At 43.2% G+C, this 21,889-nt stretch overlaps 1 protein-coding gene across 4 annotated transcripts; it reads right to left on the reverse strand.

The window, feature by feature from the left end:
• Positions 1–177: 177 nt before the first annotated feature.
• Positions 178–21,889, reverse strand: cep164 (centrosomal protein 164). 4 transcript variants are annotated; one of them, XM_030745394.1, is made up of 28 exons: positions 21,738–21,889; positions 21,298–21,381; positions 20,378–20,489; positions 19,565–19,790; positions 18,427–18,591; positions 18,211–18,321; positions 18,056–18,136; positions 17,805–17,909; positions 14,492–15,424; positions 13,866–13,919; positions 12,471–12,601; positions 11,692–12,231; positions 11,377–11,508; positions 11,053–11,248; positions 8,781–8,858; positions 8,544–8,666; positions 7,214–7,357; positions 7,002–7,085; positions 6,858–6,926; positions 6,516–6,775; positions 6,204–6,377; positions 5,280–5,442; positions 5,086–5,193; positions 4,712–4,814; positions 1,363–1,749; positions 1,201–1,273; positions 974–1,093; positions 178–792 (listed from the first exon to the last, which is right to left on the reverse strand). In XM_030745394.1, exons 2-28 carry the CDS (start codon positions 21,374–21,376, stop codon positions 696–698), a joined length of 4,848 nt encoding a protein of 1,615 aa, XP_030601254.1. In that variant the 5' UTR covers positions 21,377–21,381; positions 21,738–21,889; the 3' UTR covers positions 178–695. The 4 variants fall into 4 exon arrangements, with proteins under 4 accessions (XP_030601254.1, XP_030601256.1, XP_030601255.1 ...); XM_030745396.1 differs by lacking the exon at positions 14,492–15,424 and having other exon boundaries at positions 12,471–12,598; XM_030745395.1 differs by lacking the exon at positions 14,492–15,424.

The following is a 21,889-nucleotide window of genomic DNA, read 5'->3' on the forward strand; positions in this document are numbered from 1 at the left end:
TGCAAATCTACTCTATTGGTCTAAGAATCAAAATATGGAGCTATGCAAATGATGATAATGAGTCTGATTTAAAGCTCTGGGAAGAAGAGCTCCCAGAGAGCAGCTCACATTAACCACAAGTTTTCTCAGTGTGAACTAAATATAGTAACCATCAAAACTTGGATTAAAAATGCTTTATTAAAATATTTCATAGAAAAATACAATATAATTTACACAAATATATAATAGGCACAACTAGTCAACAGCTATTACTGATATGCAAACACAGGGAGACATTTTAAAAAGTTGATTGGCTTCACGATCTTTACAAAAACAATAAGGAAATTATGTAAAAAGGACGATAATATTAGACGTTAAAAAAAAAGTGCATCACAAAAGCAGTTAAACTCTATCAGGCCATGTTCTGGAGGGAAAGTTATTAGCAAAAGAGAAGCAGGATACTTCTCCGTGATTGTCCTGCACACAACTCCAACCTGTCAAAGTAAACTAACCCTTTAAAACACAGTGAATGAACAGCTGCATCTTCTGCCGTAACTCCCTCCCTCCAATCACAGTAGAAGAGGCTGAACTATCCCTGAAAACCTTTGCACCAACACAATAAAAAAAATGGAATGTAAACATCACAATATCACAGTCATTAATACTCCAAAGTCCTCAGTAACAGTCACGGCAGAGGGAGACTGTGCGTCACGTCCTCAGTAATGATAGACTCTGATCTGATTGTTATCATCCAGACCCAGCTGGACCAGTCCGCTCTTTGAGGAGGGAGCCCGATAGCGAGTGAACAGAGGTCTGAAGGGTGGAGTTAAAGACGACAGGTACGGACGGTGAGCTTTAGAATACAGATGGAAGCAACGCGATGTAGTAAACTGTTATCAGACAAGCGGAAAGGATAAAAAGTAAAAACTAGAGGATGGATTGTGTATTCTTTCCAGCACTAATATTTCTCTGTGTTAGAGTGATAGAAGGATACATGCTGGCGTCTTTCTTGCGCATCTCCAGCCACTTCTTGTTGCCGTCTATCAGCCCCTGCAGCCTTTGGCCGTCCATTTCGGCCGATCTCGCCGTGGAGTGAAGGCCCCGGCTGTGTTCACTTAGACACACAATTAAGAGTTGTTGTAAGTACATTTAAAACAGTCAGTATTTGTGTGTAATTTCTACTATATGGCATCATTAAAGGTGTACTGCAGGTTGCAGTACCTCAAAGGAGAATATGATGAGTAAGCTGAGGTGGTTCTTGTGGTGCTGGAAACAAGTGGGTCAACAGCTGCTCCTGGAGAAGAGAACAACAATCAATTCCACACAATAGTCATTTTCTTATGAAGTGCCATTTATTGGTGCTCGGTTCATTCAACAACGTACCGGGGAATATCTGGCTCCAGCGGCTGTTGAGGAGGTCCTCAGATGCCCTTAGCTCACTGCCGATGGGGGTGCTGAAGAATGGGGAGGCTGCAGAGCTGCTCTGAGTTGCCCAGCTCCACGGCGGCTCTGACAGCCTCGCCGGAGGAGGTGGGGCTAAGGAGCTGGTTCCCAGGTTGAGAGTCTGAGGAACGACAGGGGCAGGGGTGGAGGAGGTGGGAGCTAGGGTGGAGTGAGGATGAGACAGAGGTGGAGGGAAAGCTGCGTAAGGCGTGGCACTCTGCCTCTGGGTCAGTGAACCCAAGGTGCTCAGGACAGTGTTGAGCTGGCCTGAGATCTGCTGCAGGGACTCTGCTAATTCCTGGACTTTGCCTGGAACGATGGGATGACCTGAAGAAAAAGGGAGGAGGAGAACAGAGATTTGCAGAGGTGAGTAAGAAGCAGCTCCCTGGGAGGCACTAGAGACAGAATTATTTACTATCATGCTAATTGCTGATTTGTGAAGTTTATATACAAAAACAGGCTCTGACACACAACTCATAACTCATAAGGGACAGTTAAGGTCATTTGAAACAGCATGAGATTGCTGCAGTCTGCGTCAAAAAGTTATGATTTATCTAAAAGAAATTAGGAAAATATCCTCTCTTTCTAGATAGTAAGGTATGCTTTAGCTTTTTTAAATGCACTGGCTTTCCATTATACATTTTCTTCAGTATCAAAGTAATCCACTGATATTATAGGTTGATTATAAACACAGCTGCTAATTCAGCACACTGTGAAAGAGGCGTTTTTTTTTTTTTTCTTTTTTACTTACAGCTACACTATATTAAGTTTTCACTCACACTGAATTCAGGTTTTCCAATCACTTCTATGGCCACAGGTATATAAAACCAAGCACCTAGGCACGCAGACTGCCTCTACAAGCATGAATGGGTCACTCTCAGGAGCTCAGTGAATTCCAGCGAGGTACCGTGATAGGATGGTACCTATGGAACAAGTCCAGTTGTGCAATTTTCTTGCTACTAAATATTCCACAGTCAGTGGAAAACCACTGTTAGTGGTATTATAACAAAGTGGAAGCAATTGGGAATGATAGCAACTCAGCCATGAAGTGGTAGGTCACATAAAATGACAGCGTGGGGTCAGTGGATGCTGAGCACCCTCAGACTGGCATTGGTATTGGAATGTTGAAGTGCTGCATGTCTCTACTCTGAGTACACCACTGTGGGCCCTTGAGCAAGGCCCTTAACCCCCCCAGATGCTCTCCGGGTGTTTTCTAGCTGCCGCCTGCTCTGCATGTTGTGCTGTGTGTGTGCTGCTTGCATGATGGGTTAAATGAAGAGACTAAATTTCACTACATGAATGTGTATGTGACAATGTTTTTGTTGTTTGCATTTGGTGTGGAAGAACTTGACTGGGCTGCACAGACTCCTGACCTCAACCTGATAGAACACCTTTGAGATGAATTAGAGCAGACACTGTGAGCCAGGCCTTCTCATCCAACATCAGTGTCTGACCTCATAAATGCTACATCAACACACTCCTAAACCTTGTAAAAAGCCTTCCCCAGAAGCTGTTATAGCTGCAAAGACAAGCGAATACTTTTGGCAATATAGTTTACATGGAACCATATTACTTCCTGTCTGTCCATTTTCTGCTGCTTATCCGGGGATGGTTTGCAGGGGCAACAGCCTATAGAGATTGATCTCTTGTCTCTGCCTGGGGCCTCCTGCTGGTAGGGAATGTCCAAAAATACCTCACCTAAGAAGCGTCCAGGAGGCAACCTAGATTGATGCTCGAACCACCTCAATTGGCTCCTTTCAATGTGAAGAAGTAACAGCTCTACTCGGAGCTCCTTATGAATGAGCAACCTCCCTATCCTATCTGTAAGGGAGAGCACAGCCACCCTTCAGTCAAGCTCATGTCTGCTTGTATCCACAATCTCATTCTTTGAGTCACTACCCAGAGCTCATGGCCATAGGTGAAGGTAGGAACGTAGATCAAGCAGTAAATCAACAGCTTCACTTTTACATTCGGCTTTCTCTTCACCACAACAGACCAGTACAGCATCGGCAGGGATGCAGATGGGATGCAGACTCCCCCTTCATTCACTTGTGAACAAGACCCTGAGATACTTAAATTCCTTCATTTGGGGCAGTAACTCTTCCCTGACATGGAGTAGACACTCCACCCTTTACCAGCTGAGAACCATGGCCTCAGACTTGGAGGTGTTAATTCTCATTCCTGCTGCTTCACACTGGGCTGCAAGCTGCCCCAGTGTGAGCTGAAGGTCACTGTCTGTAGAAGCTGACAGAACCTCACCATCTGCAAAAAGTAGAGAGGCGATCCCAAAGCCATGAAAGCAGAAACCCTTCGCCACTTGTCTGCACCAAAAAATTCTGTCAGTGAGTTATAAACAAAGGAAATCAGTGACAAAGGACAGCCCTGGTGGAGTCCAACTCCCACTGGGAATGGGTCTGACTTCCAGCTGGCAATGCAAGCCAAGCTCTCACTACAGCCATACAGTTACCTAATGGCCTGTAACAATGGGATTCCTATTTGCATGGTCAAAAATCTAAATTATGGGAACCATACTTGCAAGGCTTAAATCACAAAAATATTTAAGCCTTAGAGCTAAAGAGCGGTTCTAAAAGTTTAGGTATGTTGTGCATGAGTGAGAGATGCAAGGGTAAAATGCAGCATGGTGGTCACTGATACAGTAACTCTGAATTACATCAAACACTCTTTTTGTAACATATATGCTCAGATGATACTGTTTCATGCTGGCAACTGTCATCATTGAGCAAGTTTATAGTTGTGTGTAGTCATCAGTGATGCGGCTGTTTCTTTTCTCATTTCTTGACACCAGCTGGATTTGACAATATTAAGAATGTTTAGTCTGCAACGATGGCGAGAAGAAGCAAAGATTCTCCATTAGTCTCCTTCTGTACTTCTATATTACATCATCTGTCATGAAAGAAAAATGGTGCATTCTTTTCTTTATTTGTCACAGGCTGCATAAATGTTACCAAGGCCTAAACAGAAGCAAGAGTAATAAAGAGGATTGACAACATCTGCTTATTTTACACCTTTTTAGGCTGCAGTATCAATAGCTTTGACGCTATTAAGGCTGTTTAATACTGACACATATTCCAGGAACACTGACCCTCAGTTCAAACATACAGACAGCTGATTAATTAAAGGGGAAAGCTGAACCCCAACAGAGAGGGAATGAGGCAAGGCCCACAGTGCTGGGTCACATGTTGAAATTTAGCATTTAGACTGAATTAAAAAGCCATTTTGATTCCTTTGTTTTGTGTGCTCAGTGAGCGAGCTGGTAAGTATGGGTTACCTGTCCCATCCGGCGGCTCCACAGTGCTGCTGAGGTCTGACTCAGTCACATCAAAGGTCACCCTCCTTTCTCCGGCGAGCCGAGACAAATCCTCAAACAGCAGCTGGGTAGAAAAGGCACCGAGGCGTTACAGTCATCAAGACATCTCGTTTAAAGTAAAAATTCCCTTTGCTACACTTAAATCCAATCCAGGTGATACTCCCAATCCACTGAGACACATTTCATAGTTGTACATAAAGCAAATGGTATCAAGCTGTTTAGCGTGGCTCTTGGATGATCCTAAATTACTAGAAGATAAGATTATACATTACATAAACATATTCTATGCATCACTTTAAATGAGCACACAGAATGCAGGCTGATGACCTCCTGACCTCTTTGGCTATAGAGCTCTCCAGCTGCTGAAGGTGCTCCTCTTTCCTCTGCAGGAGACTGTTTCCTCTCTGAACGGTCTGCTGCAGCTCCGCCACACTGCTGGCCTCCTGACACAACAAGGGGACGTTTACATCTTGTTTTAAAAATCAGTCGATTGATCAATAAAGATCCGACACGTCCCGCGCCACCATACCTGCTGAAGGCTTCTTATCATCTCCTCGGTCGCTCCTCCCTGACTGGGGGCCTGGGCTGCCTGCAGTGCCGCCTGCCTCTCCATCAGCCGGCTGCTCTCCCTCTCCAGGAAGAGTTTGGTCTTCTGGATGGAGGTGCCGTGTGAGGAGATGTACCGCCGGAACCTGCACACGTAGAACATCTGTGAGGATGGGAGCTGTTGTAGATACACACACACTACAAGTCTGAATCCAAACTTGCATGCTTTAATAATGCTATTATACAAACATTAGAACTCAAGAGTAGCTACAAATTCTTCAAAGTGCTAAACCATAAGCAAGCATTAATCCATAAGAATTTATAACTGTACTGATTTCCATATTATGGAAGGAAGAGATGAAGTCATCAAGACAAGATGGGCTCAGATCAGCCAACAATCATTATGATTTAAATATGCTCCTGTTGCTTTGTCTCTGCTCTGTAACAAACACATCTTAATGATTTTATTACTTTACTCACTTGCTGTTGGCACGCGGGACGCTGGGAAAACGATGAATTCTGAATTCTTATTTATTTGTTTATGTGTGTGTGTTTCTCAAATCGTATTAGTTTAGTTTAGATTTTAGATATTGGGATTATTAGAAAGGGGGTTTATTCGTATGGTCTTGAATTTTCTTTACATCAGACACTGGGTACTCTATTATGTCACACTCTGTATGAGTGATATTCCTTGCTTCATTTAAATACTATAAGCCTGATCAAGCATCATGATGATCAGGTACTGAGGTGTGTTTATATGTTTATAAGCTATTTATAAGCTGTGGTTAGCGTTTGGGGAGTCCCATTTCACATTTAACTATTTTAATTATTATTGTGTTGGAGTTTGTATTTTAATTAATTTGTGACTAAACTGAACTGGTTTGTACTCCGTCTGTGCTCCCCTTACTCGTCCATGCTGCTGTGGCTGTCAGGTATAGGGGAGAGCGGTGGCTCCTCCAGGTCATCTGCATGCAGTGATGTGTCTCCTTTGTCACTGCAGGGCGTCGTCACCTTCTCTGCCTTCTTTGTGTCCTGCTCTTGTCTGGTGGACGTGCTCGCCCCTTGGCCTCGTTCCAGCTCGCTGACAAAACAACAGCAGCATACTTTTCATGTGGACACATTTACAACAAAACATTTACTTCTACTGTAATTTTGCCATTTAATACTATGACAAATCTGAGCATGTAGTTTGAAAGCTGTTAGTGTAGGAAACCTCCACCTGACTCTGCGGCTGAGGCGGTCACATCTCTCCTGCAGCAGCGCCACCTTGTTCTCCAGTTGCTCCTTGTCCTCCCTGGCTCTCCTGCTCTCTTCCCTGGCTCTGTCTAACTCCTCCCTCAGCCTCTCCTCCTCCTCTTTGGCTTCACTCCTCTCCTCCCTGGCTCTGTGGATGAGTTCTCGGGCTTGAGCTTTCTCCTCTCTCATCCTCTCCAGCTGTTCCCTCAGCCGGTCTCTTTCCTGGATCAGCCGAGGTAAGGCCTGTAGGAAGGTAAAAGAAAGTGTGCAGATCACAAAGCGAGTGAATATAATCTATTTATTAGGAAAAAGTATGATTTCGTACCTCTAGCTGTCTGTCCACTTCCTGCTCCTCTTCTCCAAGCAACTTCCTCCTCCTCTTCAGATCTGACGCCTGATAGGAGGCAGAAATGATTAGTCCATGTAGTTCAGCTAAGTGCCAGCAGAGCATACATTGTTTAAGCGAGACCTTGGTCTGCAGCATGGCCTCCTGGCTCTTAAGCTCTTTGGCTCTCAGCTCCAATTGATCCGCCAAATCCTGCAGCTCTGACTCCTGCACAAAGAAATAAGATGACTTCATTTCAGAAAAGGCTCACCTTTACCCTTCCTCATGATAGCTTGGCAGACATTTTATAAACCCCACTGCAGAGTTAGTGAATGTGTGTGTCTGCCCTGTCTTAACTTGCGTGAGTGTGCCAGCTCAGTCTTTTGTATCTGTGCATCCAGCTGTAAGCGGAGTTTCTCCAGTTGGACGGCATGTGAGGCTTGGAGATGCTCTCTGTCCTCCTGCAGAGTGGACAGCAAGCGCTCCCTCTGAGCAGTCTCCTAAGACACAGACACGATGACATGACTGATCTTGTATCTTGCTTGACTGTAAAAACTGAGCACTGAAAGCTTTGAGGCAAAAACCTCTTATACTATTCTGCTTTTTAAATTAAACACAAAACAGACAATCTGAGAAAAGCTCTTTACATTCTTTTGTTTTAAAGGTAACCTTTTGTCCTCATTTCCATATTTTTTTTTTCATGGACTCTATTAGAGTAACTCGTTTAGCTCCTCTTAAAGGCCCTCCACCCTTTAACCCAGCCTTCTTCTGACAAATCTGATTAGCTCCTTGTAAACAGTAGATGGAAACAGCAGGTAAATGGGGCGTTTGTGCCTGAAGTGATCATATTAGGGAAATCTGTTCTTATTGATATGATATGAAGCCAAGAGTGTGTAGAGCAATCTGAAGTTGAGCCTGGGCTGGCATTATCTATTATTTTGGTATTGGCAATATATTAGAAAGTAAAGAAGGGAGAAGCACCCTTCAACCTTATTATGACTATTGATGTTGCATAGTTTGTCCACCAGAGGGCAGTCTCCTGTTTGGAACAGCACAAACACAAACAGCTGATCTGAGCTGAGCTGAGCAGAGTCAGGCAGGGGGTAAAACGACTTGTGATAGTAAAACATTATTTTCATATCACCATTTGTCATAAATAACTCTACATAACAAATGTTGGGAAAAGCTGTTTATTATTTTTGTATCTGAAAGAAAAAAATATTGAATGATATATTGGATTTTTAAATCGCCAAGTATCGATATTGGCCTTGAAGGTGCTATATTGGCCGGGCTCTTTCTGAATATCTTTTGGCTCATGGGGATTACTTGTGCATAAGTTGAGTTCATTACTTGAAACACTGGCTATGTGTTTATGAGCATCTGCCATTGTAAGAGTGCACATAAAATGAGAAGCATAAAAGGTCCCTTTTGACTCTAACAAGGTTTCCAGCCATCAAAAAAGATCACTGTAAGCATATCAATTTTCTCTTTTTAATAAAAACTAAATACTCTGTAGGATTAAAAAGATTTGGAGTGTTAGTAATGATTTTGAGCCTCTTTGCCGACGAACATTTTGAATTTAAAAAGCTACTCATCAGTTTAAATGCATATATAGTTCTGTTTTCAGCAGCTGCAAATTGTACGTGACAAGAGCTTGCACCAGCTAAATCTGCAACACCCCCTGACCTCATCCAGGTATTTCTCTCTTATGCTGTTAATCTCTCTCCTGTGGTCATCCCTCAACTGCTCCAGCTTCCTCTCGTGATCCCGCTGCACTTCCTCTCGGACTTCCTGGAGCACATCGGTCAACTGGGCGGTGGTACAGGAACAAAAAAAAAGCAACAACAGTTCTAATGTTACTTGTACTCATATTCACAAAGATGATGATGATGTAATATTGTACATGAATGCGTGTCCTCTAACCTCTCGGTGGTACTCAGCCAGTTGCAGCTCAGGCCGTGGGCTCATCATCAGCTCCCTCCTCCTCTCTGTGCTTTTGACCTTTATACAGACAGAAAAGTGCAAACACAGACGGATCATTAACCCGTGTTTGCTGTGTTCCCTGCCACCGTGTACTATCAAAGCAAACTTTTGGATCCTGTGTTGTTTTTGATGTTTACATTATTACATCAAAGTAGCAAAATGCAGCCACAGAGATAATTTGTCAGTTCAAATGGAAACACTTTTGCTCCTGGCAACGTCTGTCTTTGCTGCCTTTACAAAAAATAAACAAAGCCGCAACTGTAAAGTGATGCCAAGAATTTAGGTCCAAAAAAGGGAAATTGTCATGGATTTATAACACAATATATGTTGTTAATACCATCATGAAGAATCCTTGCTCTGGGTGAGTCTAACTCTAGAAAACATCTTAAAAATAGAGCTGTGCTGAGGAGGCTAACGGGACTGAGTTATAAAAATGAACATAATAAAGCTTGACTTCTGGAGTCCCTTTCCCTACACAAGACAACAAATATCCAGGTTAACCTGCAAACATCTAGTGTGAGTCCATCATTTGCTTTTCAGTCCAGATTGCTAAATAACAGGGGCAACATTTGACTCTTTGAATAAATACAGTTTCTAAGAACTCAAATTTACAGCTACTGGCAGAGCCTGGGACCTGCCAGATTAACAAGGCTCACTACAATAAAACAAATTTATCAAAAGGTCAACAAGAGCCAAAGTTAGTTTGTTGCTTCCAGCTGTTTCTAGAAGTCTTTTTTTAGAATTTATTTATTATACCTGCAGAACCAGACAACAGCAAGACTAATCCATAAGATTCTCCAAAGCACGGGAAATGCGCACATTTGTACGTGACACAACAGCATTAATGTCATACGCATACTTATAATAAATTATCTCCCACATTGAGACAAGAGACAGACTCTAAAAGCAAATCTGTGTCCATTACTTCAGACAGGTGAGCTGACACACAGTCTGTGAGTTAGCGTTTAATAGAATTCTACTAAAACGGGATGACTTTTCATGCATGACACGGCCTCGCTCATTATTAAAGCAGCTATAAATATACAGCCCCAACTCTAAACTCGTGTGTTACGTGTCACTTGATGTATTCCCAAATTTTGAGTATAGTGGCTTGTTCTGTCAATGTTGTGGGGATGTTTGAATGCAATTAAAGCGATCTTGGAGGGGTGCCAAACCCCATGGAATTGGCACCAATGGGGGTGCATTGGGAGATGTAGACTTTTGAACTGAGCACTGATAAGATGGATATTCCAGATGATGCAGCGATTCATCTGATCCAGTTTTTGACTGGAGTACAGTTTTTGACTTTCATCTTTCATCTCAGTCCATTTTAAATAAACTTTGGACCAGAGAAGATGGATCATGTTCACATATGACTTCTTCTTTGTATGATAGACGTTTAACCTGCATTTGTGGATGGCACAGTGAGCTGTGTTCACAGACAGTGATTTCTGAACGTGCTCCTGAGCCCATGCAGCAATCTCCATGACAGAATCATGACTGTTTTTAATGCAGCCAGGTGATTTTCCACAATTTTCAGATGCAGTTTTTTTGCAGATTGGTGACCCTCTCCCCATCTTCTGGGAAACTGCCTCTCTAAGATGCTCTTTTTATACCCAATCAAGTCACTGAAGCGTTGACCTAATTAGATGCAAAATGTTCCTCCAGCTGTTTCCTTTTAATACCACTTACTTTTCCAGCCTTTTGCTGCTGTACGTTTTTTTCTGTTTAGACATCTGATACATTTTCTATGTTCTATTACAAATAAAATATGGGTTTATGAGATTTGCAAATCACCGCATTCTGTTTTTATTGAAATTTTTTCCAACTGCTGAGCTATTTGCACCACTGTTTCATGCTCTAGTATTTCTGTAAAGCAGTGACTCTCGAAATGTGGCGCACCCCATTGGTGGGGCTCAGGGTCAAAAGTCACATGGAACTAATCTTTAACATCAGAATAATTTTGATGGCAGAACAAAGAAATTCACCTCGGTTATGTTATTACTAATCTAGCGAGTTTTTCCGGTGACTTTTGGAGACGGCCACGAAAGCTGAAATCCTCAACCGTCACCGTGCTTTGTGTACATAGAGCTCCTGTACCGCATCACCAAGGGGACCAAGAATCATTGCTGTAATGACAAGCTGTCTCGGGGTACTCACTTATGACTTAAAAACAAAATGAAAAATGACCAGGGCCAGCATCAGCAGTTACCTCCTGTTTCAGAGAGTCCAGTTTCTCCTCCCTCTCTCTCTGGAGCTTCTTCCTCTCAGTCTCCAGCTCCTCTTCTATCTCCGCCTTCAGATGCTCGATGTCCTGCCTCTTCTGGGCCTCCAGTCTTTCCCGTACTGCGGTTTGTTCTTCCTCTAGGGCAACATGTAACTCCTTTAACAGGACTTCACTCTCTTCCCTGAGCGTACGACACAGACACTGATGTTAATACAGGGATTGTTTTTTTTTTTTCATGTTCACGTCAACATGACGATATAAATTCATGGGGTTTTAAGAACGACTGCTCTGATGTGTGTTAAGTGTGACCTGAGTTTGTGTTGCTGCTGCTCCCTCTCCCTCTTCACAGACTCTCCGAGCTCCGCCATCATTCTGTCAGACTCCTCGTTCAGCGTGGCCTCCTCCTCTTTCCTTTTAGACAGGAGATTGTCCCGCAGAGCCCTGGGGAGATGCATGCAAATAAAGAAACTTAGTTTCATACCTCATATGATAATAATAAAAAGCAGGAAGTAAACAACAAAAAACAAAACAAATTTAAAGGTGCTATATTTGTTGACTTCTGTTACTTGATGGGTGGCTGTAATGAAGTTTGCTGAGGACTACAATGTAATAAACTCTTCCCACCTCAGTCTTTCCTCAGTCGCCTCCTTCAGTTTCATCTCCTCCTCCTCCTCTTCTCTTTTCACCTCTTCCTGGAGGAGACGGATCCTCTTCTCCTTTTCCATAACTATGCGCTCCCTCTCCTCCTCCATTTCTTGGTCAGCCTTGCTCCTTTCCCTCTCCATCTCCTCTCTTTCTTTCAGTCTCTTCTCCTGTCTCTCTACCCTCTTCCTCTCCTCCTCCTCTTCCTCCTCTTCTTTTTCTCTCCTTTTCTTCTCCTCGTCTTTCCCACTTGGCTCTTCTTCCAAAGCGCTCTCTTGTTTTTTTAAGGAGCGCTCAACAAAATCAGGCTGGATGTTCGAAAACCGTGTCTGTCGACCCCTGGAAGTTTCAGGCCTCTTTAGCCCCAGAGATATGCCGAGGCCCTGGGCCATTTGCTGATGGCTGACTCCTTCCTCTGAATGTGAGGAGCTGGAGGGTGATGGTGAAGGGCTGGACTGGTGAAGGACGAACCGGTCAACTTTATGGGCTGGAGAAAGGTCTTTGTCTTTGGCCAGAATCTGCCTAAAATAAAGAGTTAAAGTCAAAGAGTTAAAGGTGTTGCAGCTGTTCATCACATTCTATGAATGGACAAGTTGTGTATACTTTCCAACAGTGTACCGCTTTCTTTTGAGACAGTAGCTGCATGTTTCTTTACTGAAAAAAAGAGACTAACTTATGAAGTGCAACTTCTTAGAAGGATAAAGCAACCTAGACCGAGCACAGCAGAGGTTTTTCAGGAATTACATTTAAACAAAAGGCACCTATCATTGTCGTCTCCTCCTTTCCTTTCCCCCTTTCCTCCTTTCTCCTCTTCTTCCTCTTCTCTGTCAGCTTTTTCCACTGGACTGACTGCATTAGACAGAGAGTCGATGTCTAGAACCTTCTGCAACTGCTGAAAGATACAAAACCAAGATTATTATGAAGAGGCAGACAAAAATACAATGCTTAAGTAGAAGTGCCTCCTGGATTTAAATTGCGTTGTTTGATCAGCTCTTTGGAAAGGAAATTCCTTCCTTCCTTCCATCCATCCATCCATCCATCCATCCATCTTCTTTTGCCTATCCAATTCAGGGTCATAGAGGAGCTGGAGCCTATCCCAGCTGCCATAGGGCGAAAGGCAGAATACACCAGTCTGCCACGGGACTTGGAATGGGACTACATAGACTTTAAAATCTAAAAATGTCAAGGTGTTCTCCTTTGAGCAACAATAATAAAGCCTTTAAATGCCTCTGGCATGTAGAAATAGAACAGTGTTCCTGTCTGCTGGCTAAAATTGATTTTTCTTTTCAAAAGGTGTGATGTTCTTTTTGTTTTCACTGGAAGAATAAAAATACATCTGCAGAAATATGCACAAATATGTACAGTACCAGTCAAAAGTTTGGACACACCTTCTCATTCAGTGGTTTTTTCATTATTTAAAAATTGTCTGCATTGTAAATTAATACTAAAGTCATCCAGACTCTGGAGAAATACATATGGAATTCCTTATGCGTCCCTTCATAGTCTGGATGACTTCAGTATTAATTTACAATGTAGGAAAGAAAATTAAAACACTGAATGAGAAGGGGTGTCCAAACTTTTGACTGGCACTGTATTAGTATAGAAAGACACTACCATGACTTCCATAACAGGAACTCATCTGCATCATAACCCTTTGGCCACATCCCACTTTCTATAGAAGGATGTGACAGTGAAAAGAAACTTTACCTAAGGGCAGCTTTTTGGATTTTGAAATTACAAGCCACAAAAAGACATTTATTTTACCGTTTTTGTAAAAACTTTTTTTTGTTTGTTTGTTTGTGACAAACACTTGTTTTTTGTAACCAGCTCTATTGCCTGTATTTTCCTATGCTCTCATGCTGTATTTAATTCAAAATCCACAAATATTTGTGCAAGAAAATGACACCATCTGGAGATGTTTTGATAATCTGACACCGTTTAGATCACCGTACCTTGTCCAAGCTTGCCTATCTGTGGATCACAACTAGAAAAAGTGTCATTGTCGCCACAAAATCTGTTTATCTCTGGGATGAAGGACTGTAATTTGAAATGAGTCACAGTTTTTCTGTTTTGATTTTTGACCGTGACCATCTTGGAGGTTTTCTTTTTTTAGTGTTTTTTAGTTGGTCAAATGGTAAATTAGTTATAGTGCATACCTTGTCATCTATGGAAGATGAAGCCCCCTCAATGTGCTTACTGGCTTCAGACTCCTGCAATAATACACACACTGATAAGGTAACGGTTCTGAATGGCAACCTGACTGCACATGTATACACAACCAAACTGCCCACAAGCAACACTGGACATCCAAGCATGCTGCCTATACCAAAGAGCCACAGAAAGACACTCAGTGTAAATCCAAGCCAAAGCCTACATGCAAACACAACCAAGGCCAGGGTGCAAGCAGGCAGGCACACTGTAAAATCATTCTGGAACTGAAGCAAGCAGACTCTGGAGGTAAGGGGCAAGATGGTGGGACATGAGCGTCTTGTCTGAACAAATAACTTAAACCAGCAACCTAAGGTCACGTAAGCTAAAAAAAAGTCTACACTGTCAATGGTAAAATGTTCCAATCCAGTCCTCAGGGGCTCAAATGGATTGACTTGTTGCCCAATTTATCATGCAGTGTGTGAATGATGACGTAAAGTCGCAGAGGAAATGCAGCCCCTAAGCAAGTGGAGTTGGAGTCTCAGAGCTACATGCACCTGCTTGCAAAAGTCAGGCAAGACTAGGGCTGGTAGGAGGGTGGGAGGCAACACAGAGGTACAACATCGGACCGTACCTCTGCAGCAAGGGAGGAATCTTTTGTCACATTTTTCATCTTGAAAGCATTACTGGCTGGTTGGACATGAGCTGCTTCCTCTTTAAACACCTCAATGACCTCCTCCTCCTCCTCCTCCTGCTCCTCCTCCTCGCTGTCTGATGCTTTTTGGCCATCTGAGTCATCCTCTATCTCCACTCCCTCCCTCTCTGTATCTTCTCCTTCGCTCTGCACACATCTTTCCAACACCTCATCACTCTCTGTCAGTTTCCTCTGGCTTAGAGAGCACCTCTCCAGAACCCCATCGCTCTCCTCCTCCTGCCGTCCTTTGCTATTAATCTCGATCTCCTCTTTCTTTCTCTCATTCTGCTCTCCATCACTTATGGTTTTCTCAAGCTTATCTCTCTCTTTGTTGGTTTTGTCCTCCTCCTCCTCCTCCTCCTCCTCCTCATTCTCTCTATCTTGTTCACTGTTAGAGCATTTCTTCACGACTTCATTGCTACTTTCCTCACATTCCTCTTCTACTTTTTGCACCGCTTCGTTTCCCTCTCTGTCTTCATCTTCATTTTCATTCTCATCTTCACAGCACTCCTCCTTTATCCCATCACTCTCATCTTCCCCTTCCCCTGTCTCATTCTCTACAGCGGCATTACTTCCTTTTTGAACATCCTCCACCTCTTTCACATCCTCTTGGCTTTTTCTATCTTCCTCCCCACCTACCAGCTCATCTTCTACATCTCCTTTTGTCTCTTTTGCTCCTTTTTCATTCTTGTCTAACTGTCTATCCTGCTGCTCTTCCTCCTCTTCCTCACGTAACTCCTCTGCTACCTCCTCTTCTGAATGTTCAGCAGAGTGTTCAAGTTCAGGGGTACCGGCACCAGGCCCCTCCTCACTGACATGATTTCCACTGCCTGTCTGGGGAGAAAGGTGGATGTGGCGGCCCTTCAGAGAGTCCTGGGTGGAGGGTAATAGGAAGAACGGTCCATCCGTCCCAAACAGAGGCAGAAAGCCAGGCGTACAGAGACATAAGGGAGAGAAGGGGGAGGAGGAAGTAAGGTGAGGGAAGGAGGCAGAAAAAAGATTGTGACCCTCCGCCCCCCCATCAAGTGAAAGATGGTGGAGGTGAGATGTTCTTGAAACATGACTGCATGCAAAACCGACACATCGTTAGGCAGTCAACACATAAAAATAAATGCAACAAATGAGAACATGCATGTCTGCGCAAACAAAAGATACAAAGGTTGTTGTTCTGGGTCTCACATTCAAACACAGGCACACACACAGAGGCAAGTTTGAGCAGGTATGTTTTATGACTGTGATTTCCTTGTTCCAGCACTGAATCAGTACACATTTGTGCTGCTAAATCAACAAGAAATTCTGTCATTTCAAAATTAAACTAGGCCATGGTTATGGTTTTGGTGCAAGGTTTCTTTTAGTGAAAAAAAAATATTGGAAGTTACTAAAGACAAGTAATGAAACCTTAGCAATGGAGCCTCATGTACACAGCTTTTTTTTTTTTTTTTTTCACAGCTGGCCTTATTGTTTCCTCCAGTGTCAACTATCAGTCAACTAAGAAATTTACAATTATTTAAAAACTGCGTATTTAAACCACAAACTGTATATAAAAGAAGTAAAAGTGCCTTAAACCTGGATTCCTTCTAATGGCCAGCAGAGGGCGACTCCTCTGGTCATGAAAAGAAGTCTAGTTAAAAAGAGCTCTATGAAAAAATGACAGCATAATGTTCATTTTGTAACGTACTGTCACCATTAGAGTCAAAAAGGATGATAAAGCAGGGTATGAGCATGCAGCATCCCTTCCTTTCTCAGATCCAGTATAAAGATGGAAACATCACAGCTGGACTTTACTAACGCAGTGGGTTATGTAATGGTTACTGGGTCCATCTACAGATTATGGTTTTGGCACATTTTAATCTTCACATGTCAACATTAGTTGCTGCTCGAGAGGTGCACCACCAAGAGCAGCAACTATATTAAGCAATGTTAATTTATTTGGAACATCGGTACACACTGATTGCCAGGAAACCTTTTTTTCTTATTTTGAAGGGGAAATCAACCTCCTGCATGTCTGCCCTGATAAAGGCTTTTGTAAACTCTTTCTTTCACATAAGCATCGCTTTCATCAAAAATGATCTTTAACGAAATCTTAAATTTCCTGCCTTTTTTCAGAACCACAGACAGCACACAGCAACAACTACACAACAGACTGCTTTTGTTACAAGCAAAATAAATACAGGCTACTGATCAGAAATCCCTGCAAGCCTTTAAGTGTGACTTCTCCTTCCTGTGTTCAGTCATGCTTTGATATTTTTTTACTTCCAACCTACTCTACATTACATTTACATTTCCCACAAAGTTTTTGCCCCTTTTGCAAGCAGATATTACAATTTTGAAATATTTTACAGAAACTGTTGCATTCCTCCACTATGCCAGTCGCCTGACTCAACCCAGTAGAGCAGCTCTTCAGTTACTGAAGACAAAACTGAATTTTTTTTTAATCTAACTTGCCCTGATTAGTAAATCTGGCCCTATTTAGATTACATGTATATTTCAAGGAAAAGGATTTACAGGATTTACTGTTCAGTGGTGATGGTAAGGAATTACACTGTGAATGATGTAAATTTAAAAAAGAAAAAAAAAATCATTATTAGTTTTGATGGTGATGAGCCATGCTCTTGTTGTTTAGACAGCAAAGCAGTAACAGTGGCAGTAGGAGGACAGCAGGACAAAGAGGAAGACACAGTAACAGCCGTGCCCGTAGGACAGATCCCAGCAGCACAGCAGCTGCAGGAACACACACGGGTCACAGTGCAAAGGTGAGAGGTTTAAAGGTCAAAGAGACACAAGAGAAGGAAAAACACATGGTTTAGAGAACACAGTTAGACGAGACAATGAGAAAGGTCCACTATTGTATTGATAACCACACTTATATTAGCACCTATACATGATTATACTTTAAGTTAAGCAAATAGTGAAAATACAGCACCCACTGTGTATTTTCAAAATATCTCACGCTGCAGTTTTACCAGAAGAAAGGTACCTGAGACCCCAGTCTTCACATACACATTCTGATCTTTGTGCAAAACCTCGAGTTTAAAAATAGAAAAACAACATTAACGTCCGCAATCATAATAATACCTCGAAAGCGCCACACGTGGCCAAGTCGCAATAAACAAAACACCGCGGCCGTTCAAAGACACACACACAGGTGAGCGGGGTAGAAATGGCAGAGAGGTTTTAACATTAAAAGTTCAGAGCGAGAAAGACAGAAATGATGCTCGGGGGCTGAATGACAAGCGGTGTTGTGCGTTTTTACTTGCTGTGATGGCGGTTCAGGGCTGTGGTCTCCAGACGGGGCCAAATCCTGCAACTCTGGCTCCGTCCTCTCCTCGGCTGGTGCTGCACCACTGGCTTCACTGTCCTGAAGTAAACATTCATACAGGAAACTTAACATGTCGGAAGCACATAATACCGTGTAGGAGGTAGTAGGCACATAATGGTCAATGATGTTAGTTCTATCTTTTTAATAATAAAGCTGAGTTGTAAAAAGCTAGTTATCCTGTCTACCTCATACTTTAGGCCTCCTCCGAGGGCATCCAAATCTAGGTGGAGGTTCTTCAATAGTCTGTCTGAACCACGAGGACTTGGCTGGAAAGGAAAAAATTTCTGGTTACAGAAGGACGAGAAGTGTATTTCCGGGAGCGACAGGAAGTCAAACCAACCTCGTTTTCTGAGATTTTGTCATCATCGCTATCAAAACTGGGCAAAGTAAGTGATACTCTCTCTTCCTGCTGACTGCCAAAAATCCTGGTTGCCCCACTGCTTCGAGGAGTCTGGAAAAGAATGAACCGAAAATGGCATATACTGTAAGACAGTCGGCAGGGATAAAAGAGTGAAAAGCACATCAATTTATCCTTCATCTAGTATGAGGTTTTTACCTGTAGGGTTGTCTTGAGGGGTTCCAGCCCACCGGAGCTACCGAGAGACCCCCGCAGAGCAGGTGCAGATCCAGAGAAAGTGCTTTGGCCAGGGGCGTCCAGACCTCGCAGAGGAGCCAAGGCGGTAAGCGAAGACTGTAGAGGTCCCAGAGATGAACTGAGGGCCTACAGGAGACGAAACACAGTCAGCGAAGTGACCTGTGAGCTCTGTGTGAAGTTAACTGCTAAGTAAAAGCTACTCATGCCTTTATGTTTGAAATTGCCCCTGCCTAACCTTTAGTATCTAAGACATTTTAGAGGACAAAATTAAAGGACAAAAATCTGCAACAACTTTTTAAAAATGCAGACAAACGTTAGCTCGCGTTCAGCTATTGCTAAACTGTATTTGGTAGCAAATAGACTCAACTGGGATTTTTTAAACATCATACTTTCAGCGGCTCCCTTATTTCCCAAGGGGTCGCCTGGGCAGATGGATTCACATATTTGATTGGGCAAAGCTTTTACGCCGGATGCTCTTTCTGACGTAACTCCCATTTATCCGAATTTAGCACCAGCACTGGGAGCGCATTAGCCCACAAATCTGTAATACATTCAAAACATAAAAGGAGACCATTTATTAACTTTTTCCACAACATTTCCTGGACTGAAGTGGAAGTGGCGCAGTGGGTAGGCGCTCGCCTTGCAGCCGGAAGGTTGCAAGCCCCTGTCCCTGCGCTGCGTTGTGTCCTTGGGCAAGACACTTAAACCACATTGCCTAACGGTAGCGCCGGTCTCTGGCTGCATGACCGCAGATGCTCGTCTCTGGATGAGAGATCTGGAACGAACATTTCGTTTTGTGCCTTGTGCACACAATGACAATGAGTTGAATCTAACATCTAACTGAAAGACAGACGGAAGGCCTGAGAGACATTTCAAACATCAGCAGCAACTGACCACACCTGATGATAACGTTGTGCTCACACTATGAAGGCATCATCATGCTGTACAGCACAAAAGTGAAACATGAACTGATGGCCTTCAACATTGCAATAGACATTGAAATAAACCGATAGACAGATAGATAGATAGATAGATAGATAGATAGATAGATAGATAGATAGATAGATAGATAGATAGATAGATAGATAGAGTCACTCACCCCTGGAGTTTTGAGTAGCTCCTTCTTTTTCTTCTCTTTCTTCTCCTTCTTTTCTTTCTTCTTTTTCTTGTCTTTCTTCACTCCTGCGCCCCCAGCTGTGGCTGTCATCTGAGCTCGCTCACGCTCCTGGGCCACCTGCTGTCGGTAGTGCTCGTCACAGGGGTGATCCCAGGTGGACTGACCCGTGGAGAAGTTGAAGTAGTAGATGTCCCCTGTCACATCCTGGCTATGGTAAGGAAAAAGGAAGAAGCGGCCGTTTGCTGTACTGTGCAAAAGTCTTGAGCCACCCCTCACTTCTTTATATTTTCCTTCCTAGAAGCCAGACTTTCTTGTAAAATTTTAAAGTGATCTTGAGCAGTAGTTCTCCAGGCTTTCTGAAGGTCATTCAAAGTTTTTGTTTGGACATTGGCTGCATTTTTCTTTCTGTTTGTTAAGCTGCTCAACACTGACCTGTGACTCATTCAAGCATAAAAAGGCACCTAACGCAGGGATGAACCAGTGTTGTGTCTCTACATAACAGACAACTCAGCAAACCACTCATTGAGGACACAATGAAGCTAAAATATATAAAACCTCTGAGCCAGAATTTCAAAGGCAAGGCTATGTTAATTTAGTATGCTAATCTAATCTAGCACCTATCTACAAGTAATAATAACCAGTTGCTACACACTTGCATGTTCAGGTGTCAATAACAGACCACTTGTAATGAGTTGCAAGGTCACCAACATCCACTCCTTCACCACACAGCTGTAAAACACCTGAATTTGCTAGACTCGAGCATAAGCGAAAAGGGGCTGCTCTCCTCTTACTTACCAAGGCTTCCATTCAGGAGGCAAAGGGGCAGTGATGCCCTCCCTGGCCAGCCACAGGAGCTCGGGCTCGTTGTTGGGGTCAATGCCAATCTCTCTTGCGTACTCCTGGATTTCTGATCAGAAGAGAAGAAGAGCTGAATGCAGCAGTGGCAAATTACACACCATCATATAGCATACAGTGCTGCAGACCTCTGGAATTTAAGCCATACAGCACTGCAGTTGTGGATGATCTTGGGTTCATCCATCCATTCACTTATCCTGTTTAGGGTCGCCTATCCCAGCTGACACAGGGCGAGAGGCAGGGTACACCCTGTACAGGAAGAGTACAGGGTGTCGCAGGGCCAACACAGAGAGACAGACAACATCCACACTCACATTCATGCTCTCATTCACACCTATGGGCAATTTAGTTTTCCAATTAACATAACCTCAGTAAGTGAATGTCTTTGGACTGTGGGAGGAAACCGGAGTACCCGGAGAAAACCCACGCAGACACGGGGAGAACATGCAAACTCCACACAGAGAGAGAGAGAGGGAGGGGCCTGGGCCAAGGTGGAATCAAACCCAGGCCTTCAAGATGGTATTCTAACTGTGAGGCAGCAGTGCTAACCACCGCACCACCGTCCTGTATCCCTCCCCTCACCCCCAACTGGTCATGGCAGATGGTTGCCCATCCCAGAGCCTGGTACTGTCTGAGGTTTCTTCCTGTTAAAAGGGAGTGTTTCCTTCCCACTGTTGCCAAGTGATTCCTCATAGGGGTCACTTTGATTGCTGGGTTTTCTCAGCAATCAAAGTAATTATTGTAATTATTCTGTAATTATTGTAGGGTCTTTACCTTACAATATAAAGCGCCTCGAGGCAATTGTTGTGATTTGGCGCTATATAAATGAAAGTGAATTGAATTCAATGACGCTGTTGTACCTTGTTCAGATGGTAAGTAGTTCTCATCGTATTCCTCTTCGAGGATCAGCTGGTCTCCTACGAGAGCAGCTGCAGTCATGGTTGCTGCAGAGACAAAACATAATGTAGAGACACAATAACATGGCGACAACAGCTCTTTTTTAAGCACGGCATTTTTTGTTTTCTCATTAAGGGGGTAAATTTCACTCATTATCTAACTTCTTGTAAGTGTATGTGTACAATAAACAACACTGTTTAGCAAGGCGCTTTTGGGCTAAAGCCACACTCCATACATAATAACGTAAAATCCCTCTGAGAACAGCAATGAGGATCGGTAAGGAAAAGAAGCGAAATAAGCTGTATAATCTAGCGTTAGCATCTCAGCTAATTTCAACATTAGCTTAACGTTAGCTCAGCAAGCTAAGTAGTTGCTTTCAGGAGCTCAGCGCAGAGCAGTTTACCTTCCGAACTTTAAATATTGCTCTCATTAACCTCTGTGTAAGAAACGGTTCGCTGTCAGTTCTTTAACAGAGGCACTGTGCACAGAGACAGGGGAAAGATGTGAAATTAACACTCCTAACAACATCTCCAAGGACGCTTCCTTCACTTCCTG

The sequence above is a fragment of the Archocentrus centrarchus genome, chromosome 13 (genome assembly GCF_007364275.1).
Source record: "Archocentrus centrarchus isolate MPI-CPG fArcCen1 chromosome 13, fArcCen1, whole genome shotgun sequence".
Taxonomy (NCBI): domain Eukaryota; kingdom Metazoa; phylum Chordata; class Actinopteri; order Cichliformes; family Cichlidae; genus Archocentrus; species Archocentrus centrarchus.

Excerpts from the sequence above, each read along its gene's own strand:
- cep164 (XM_030745394.1), bottom strand. The coding sequence starts at position 21,376 with ATGACTGCAGCTGCTCTCGTAGGAGACCAGCTGATCCTCGAAGAGGAA. Across the intron at positions 11,249-11,376 it reads CAGCAGCAACACAAACTCAG|GGAAGAGAGTGAAGTCCTGT; the intron begins GTCACACTTAAC and ends TCGTACGCTCAG. Across the intron at positions 1,274-1,362 it reads CTGGAGCCAGATATTCCCCG|GAGCAGCTGTTGACCCACTT; the intron begins GTACGTTGTTGA and ends TCTCTTCTCCAG.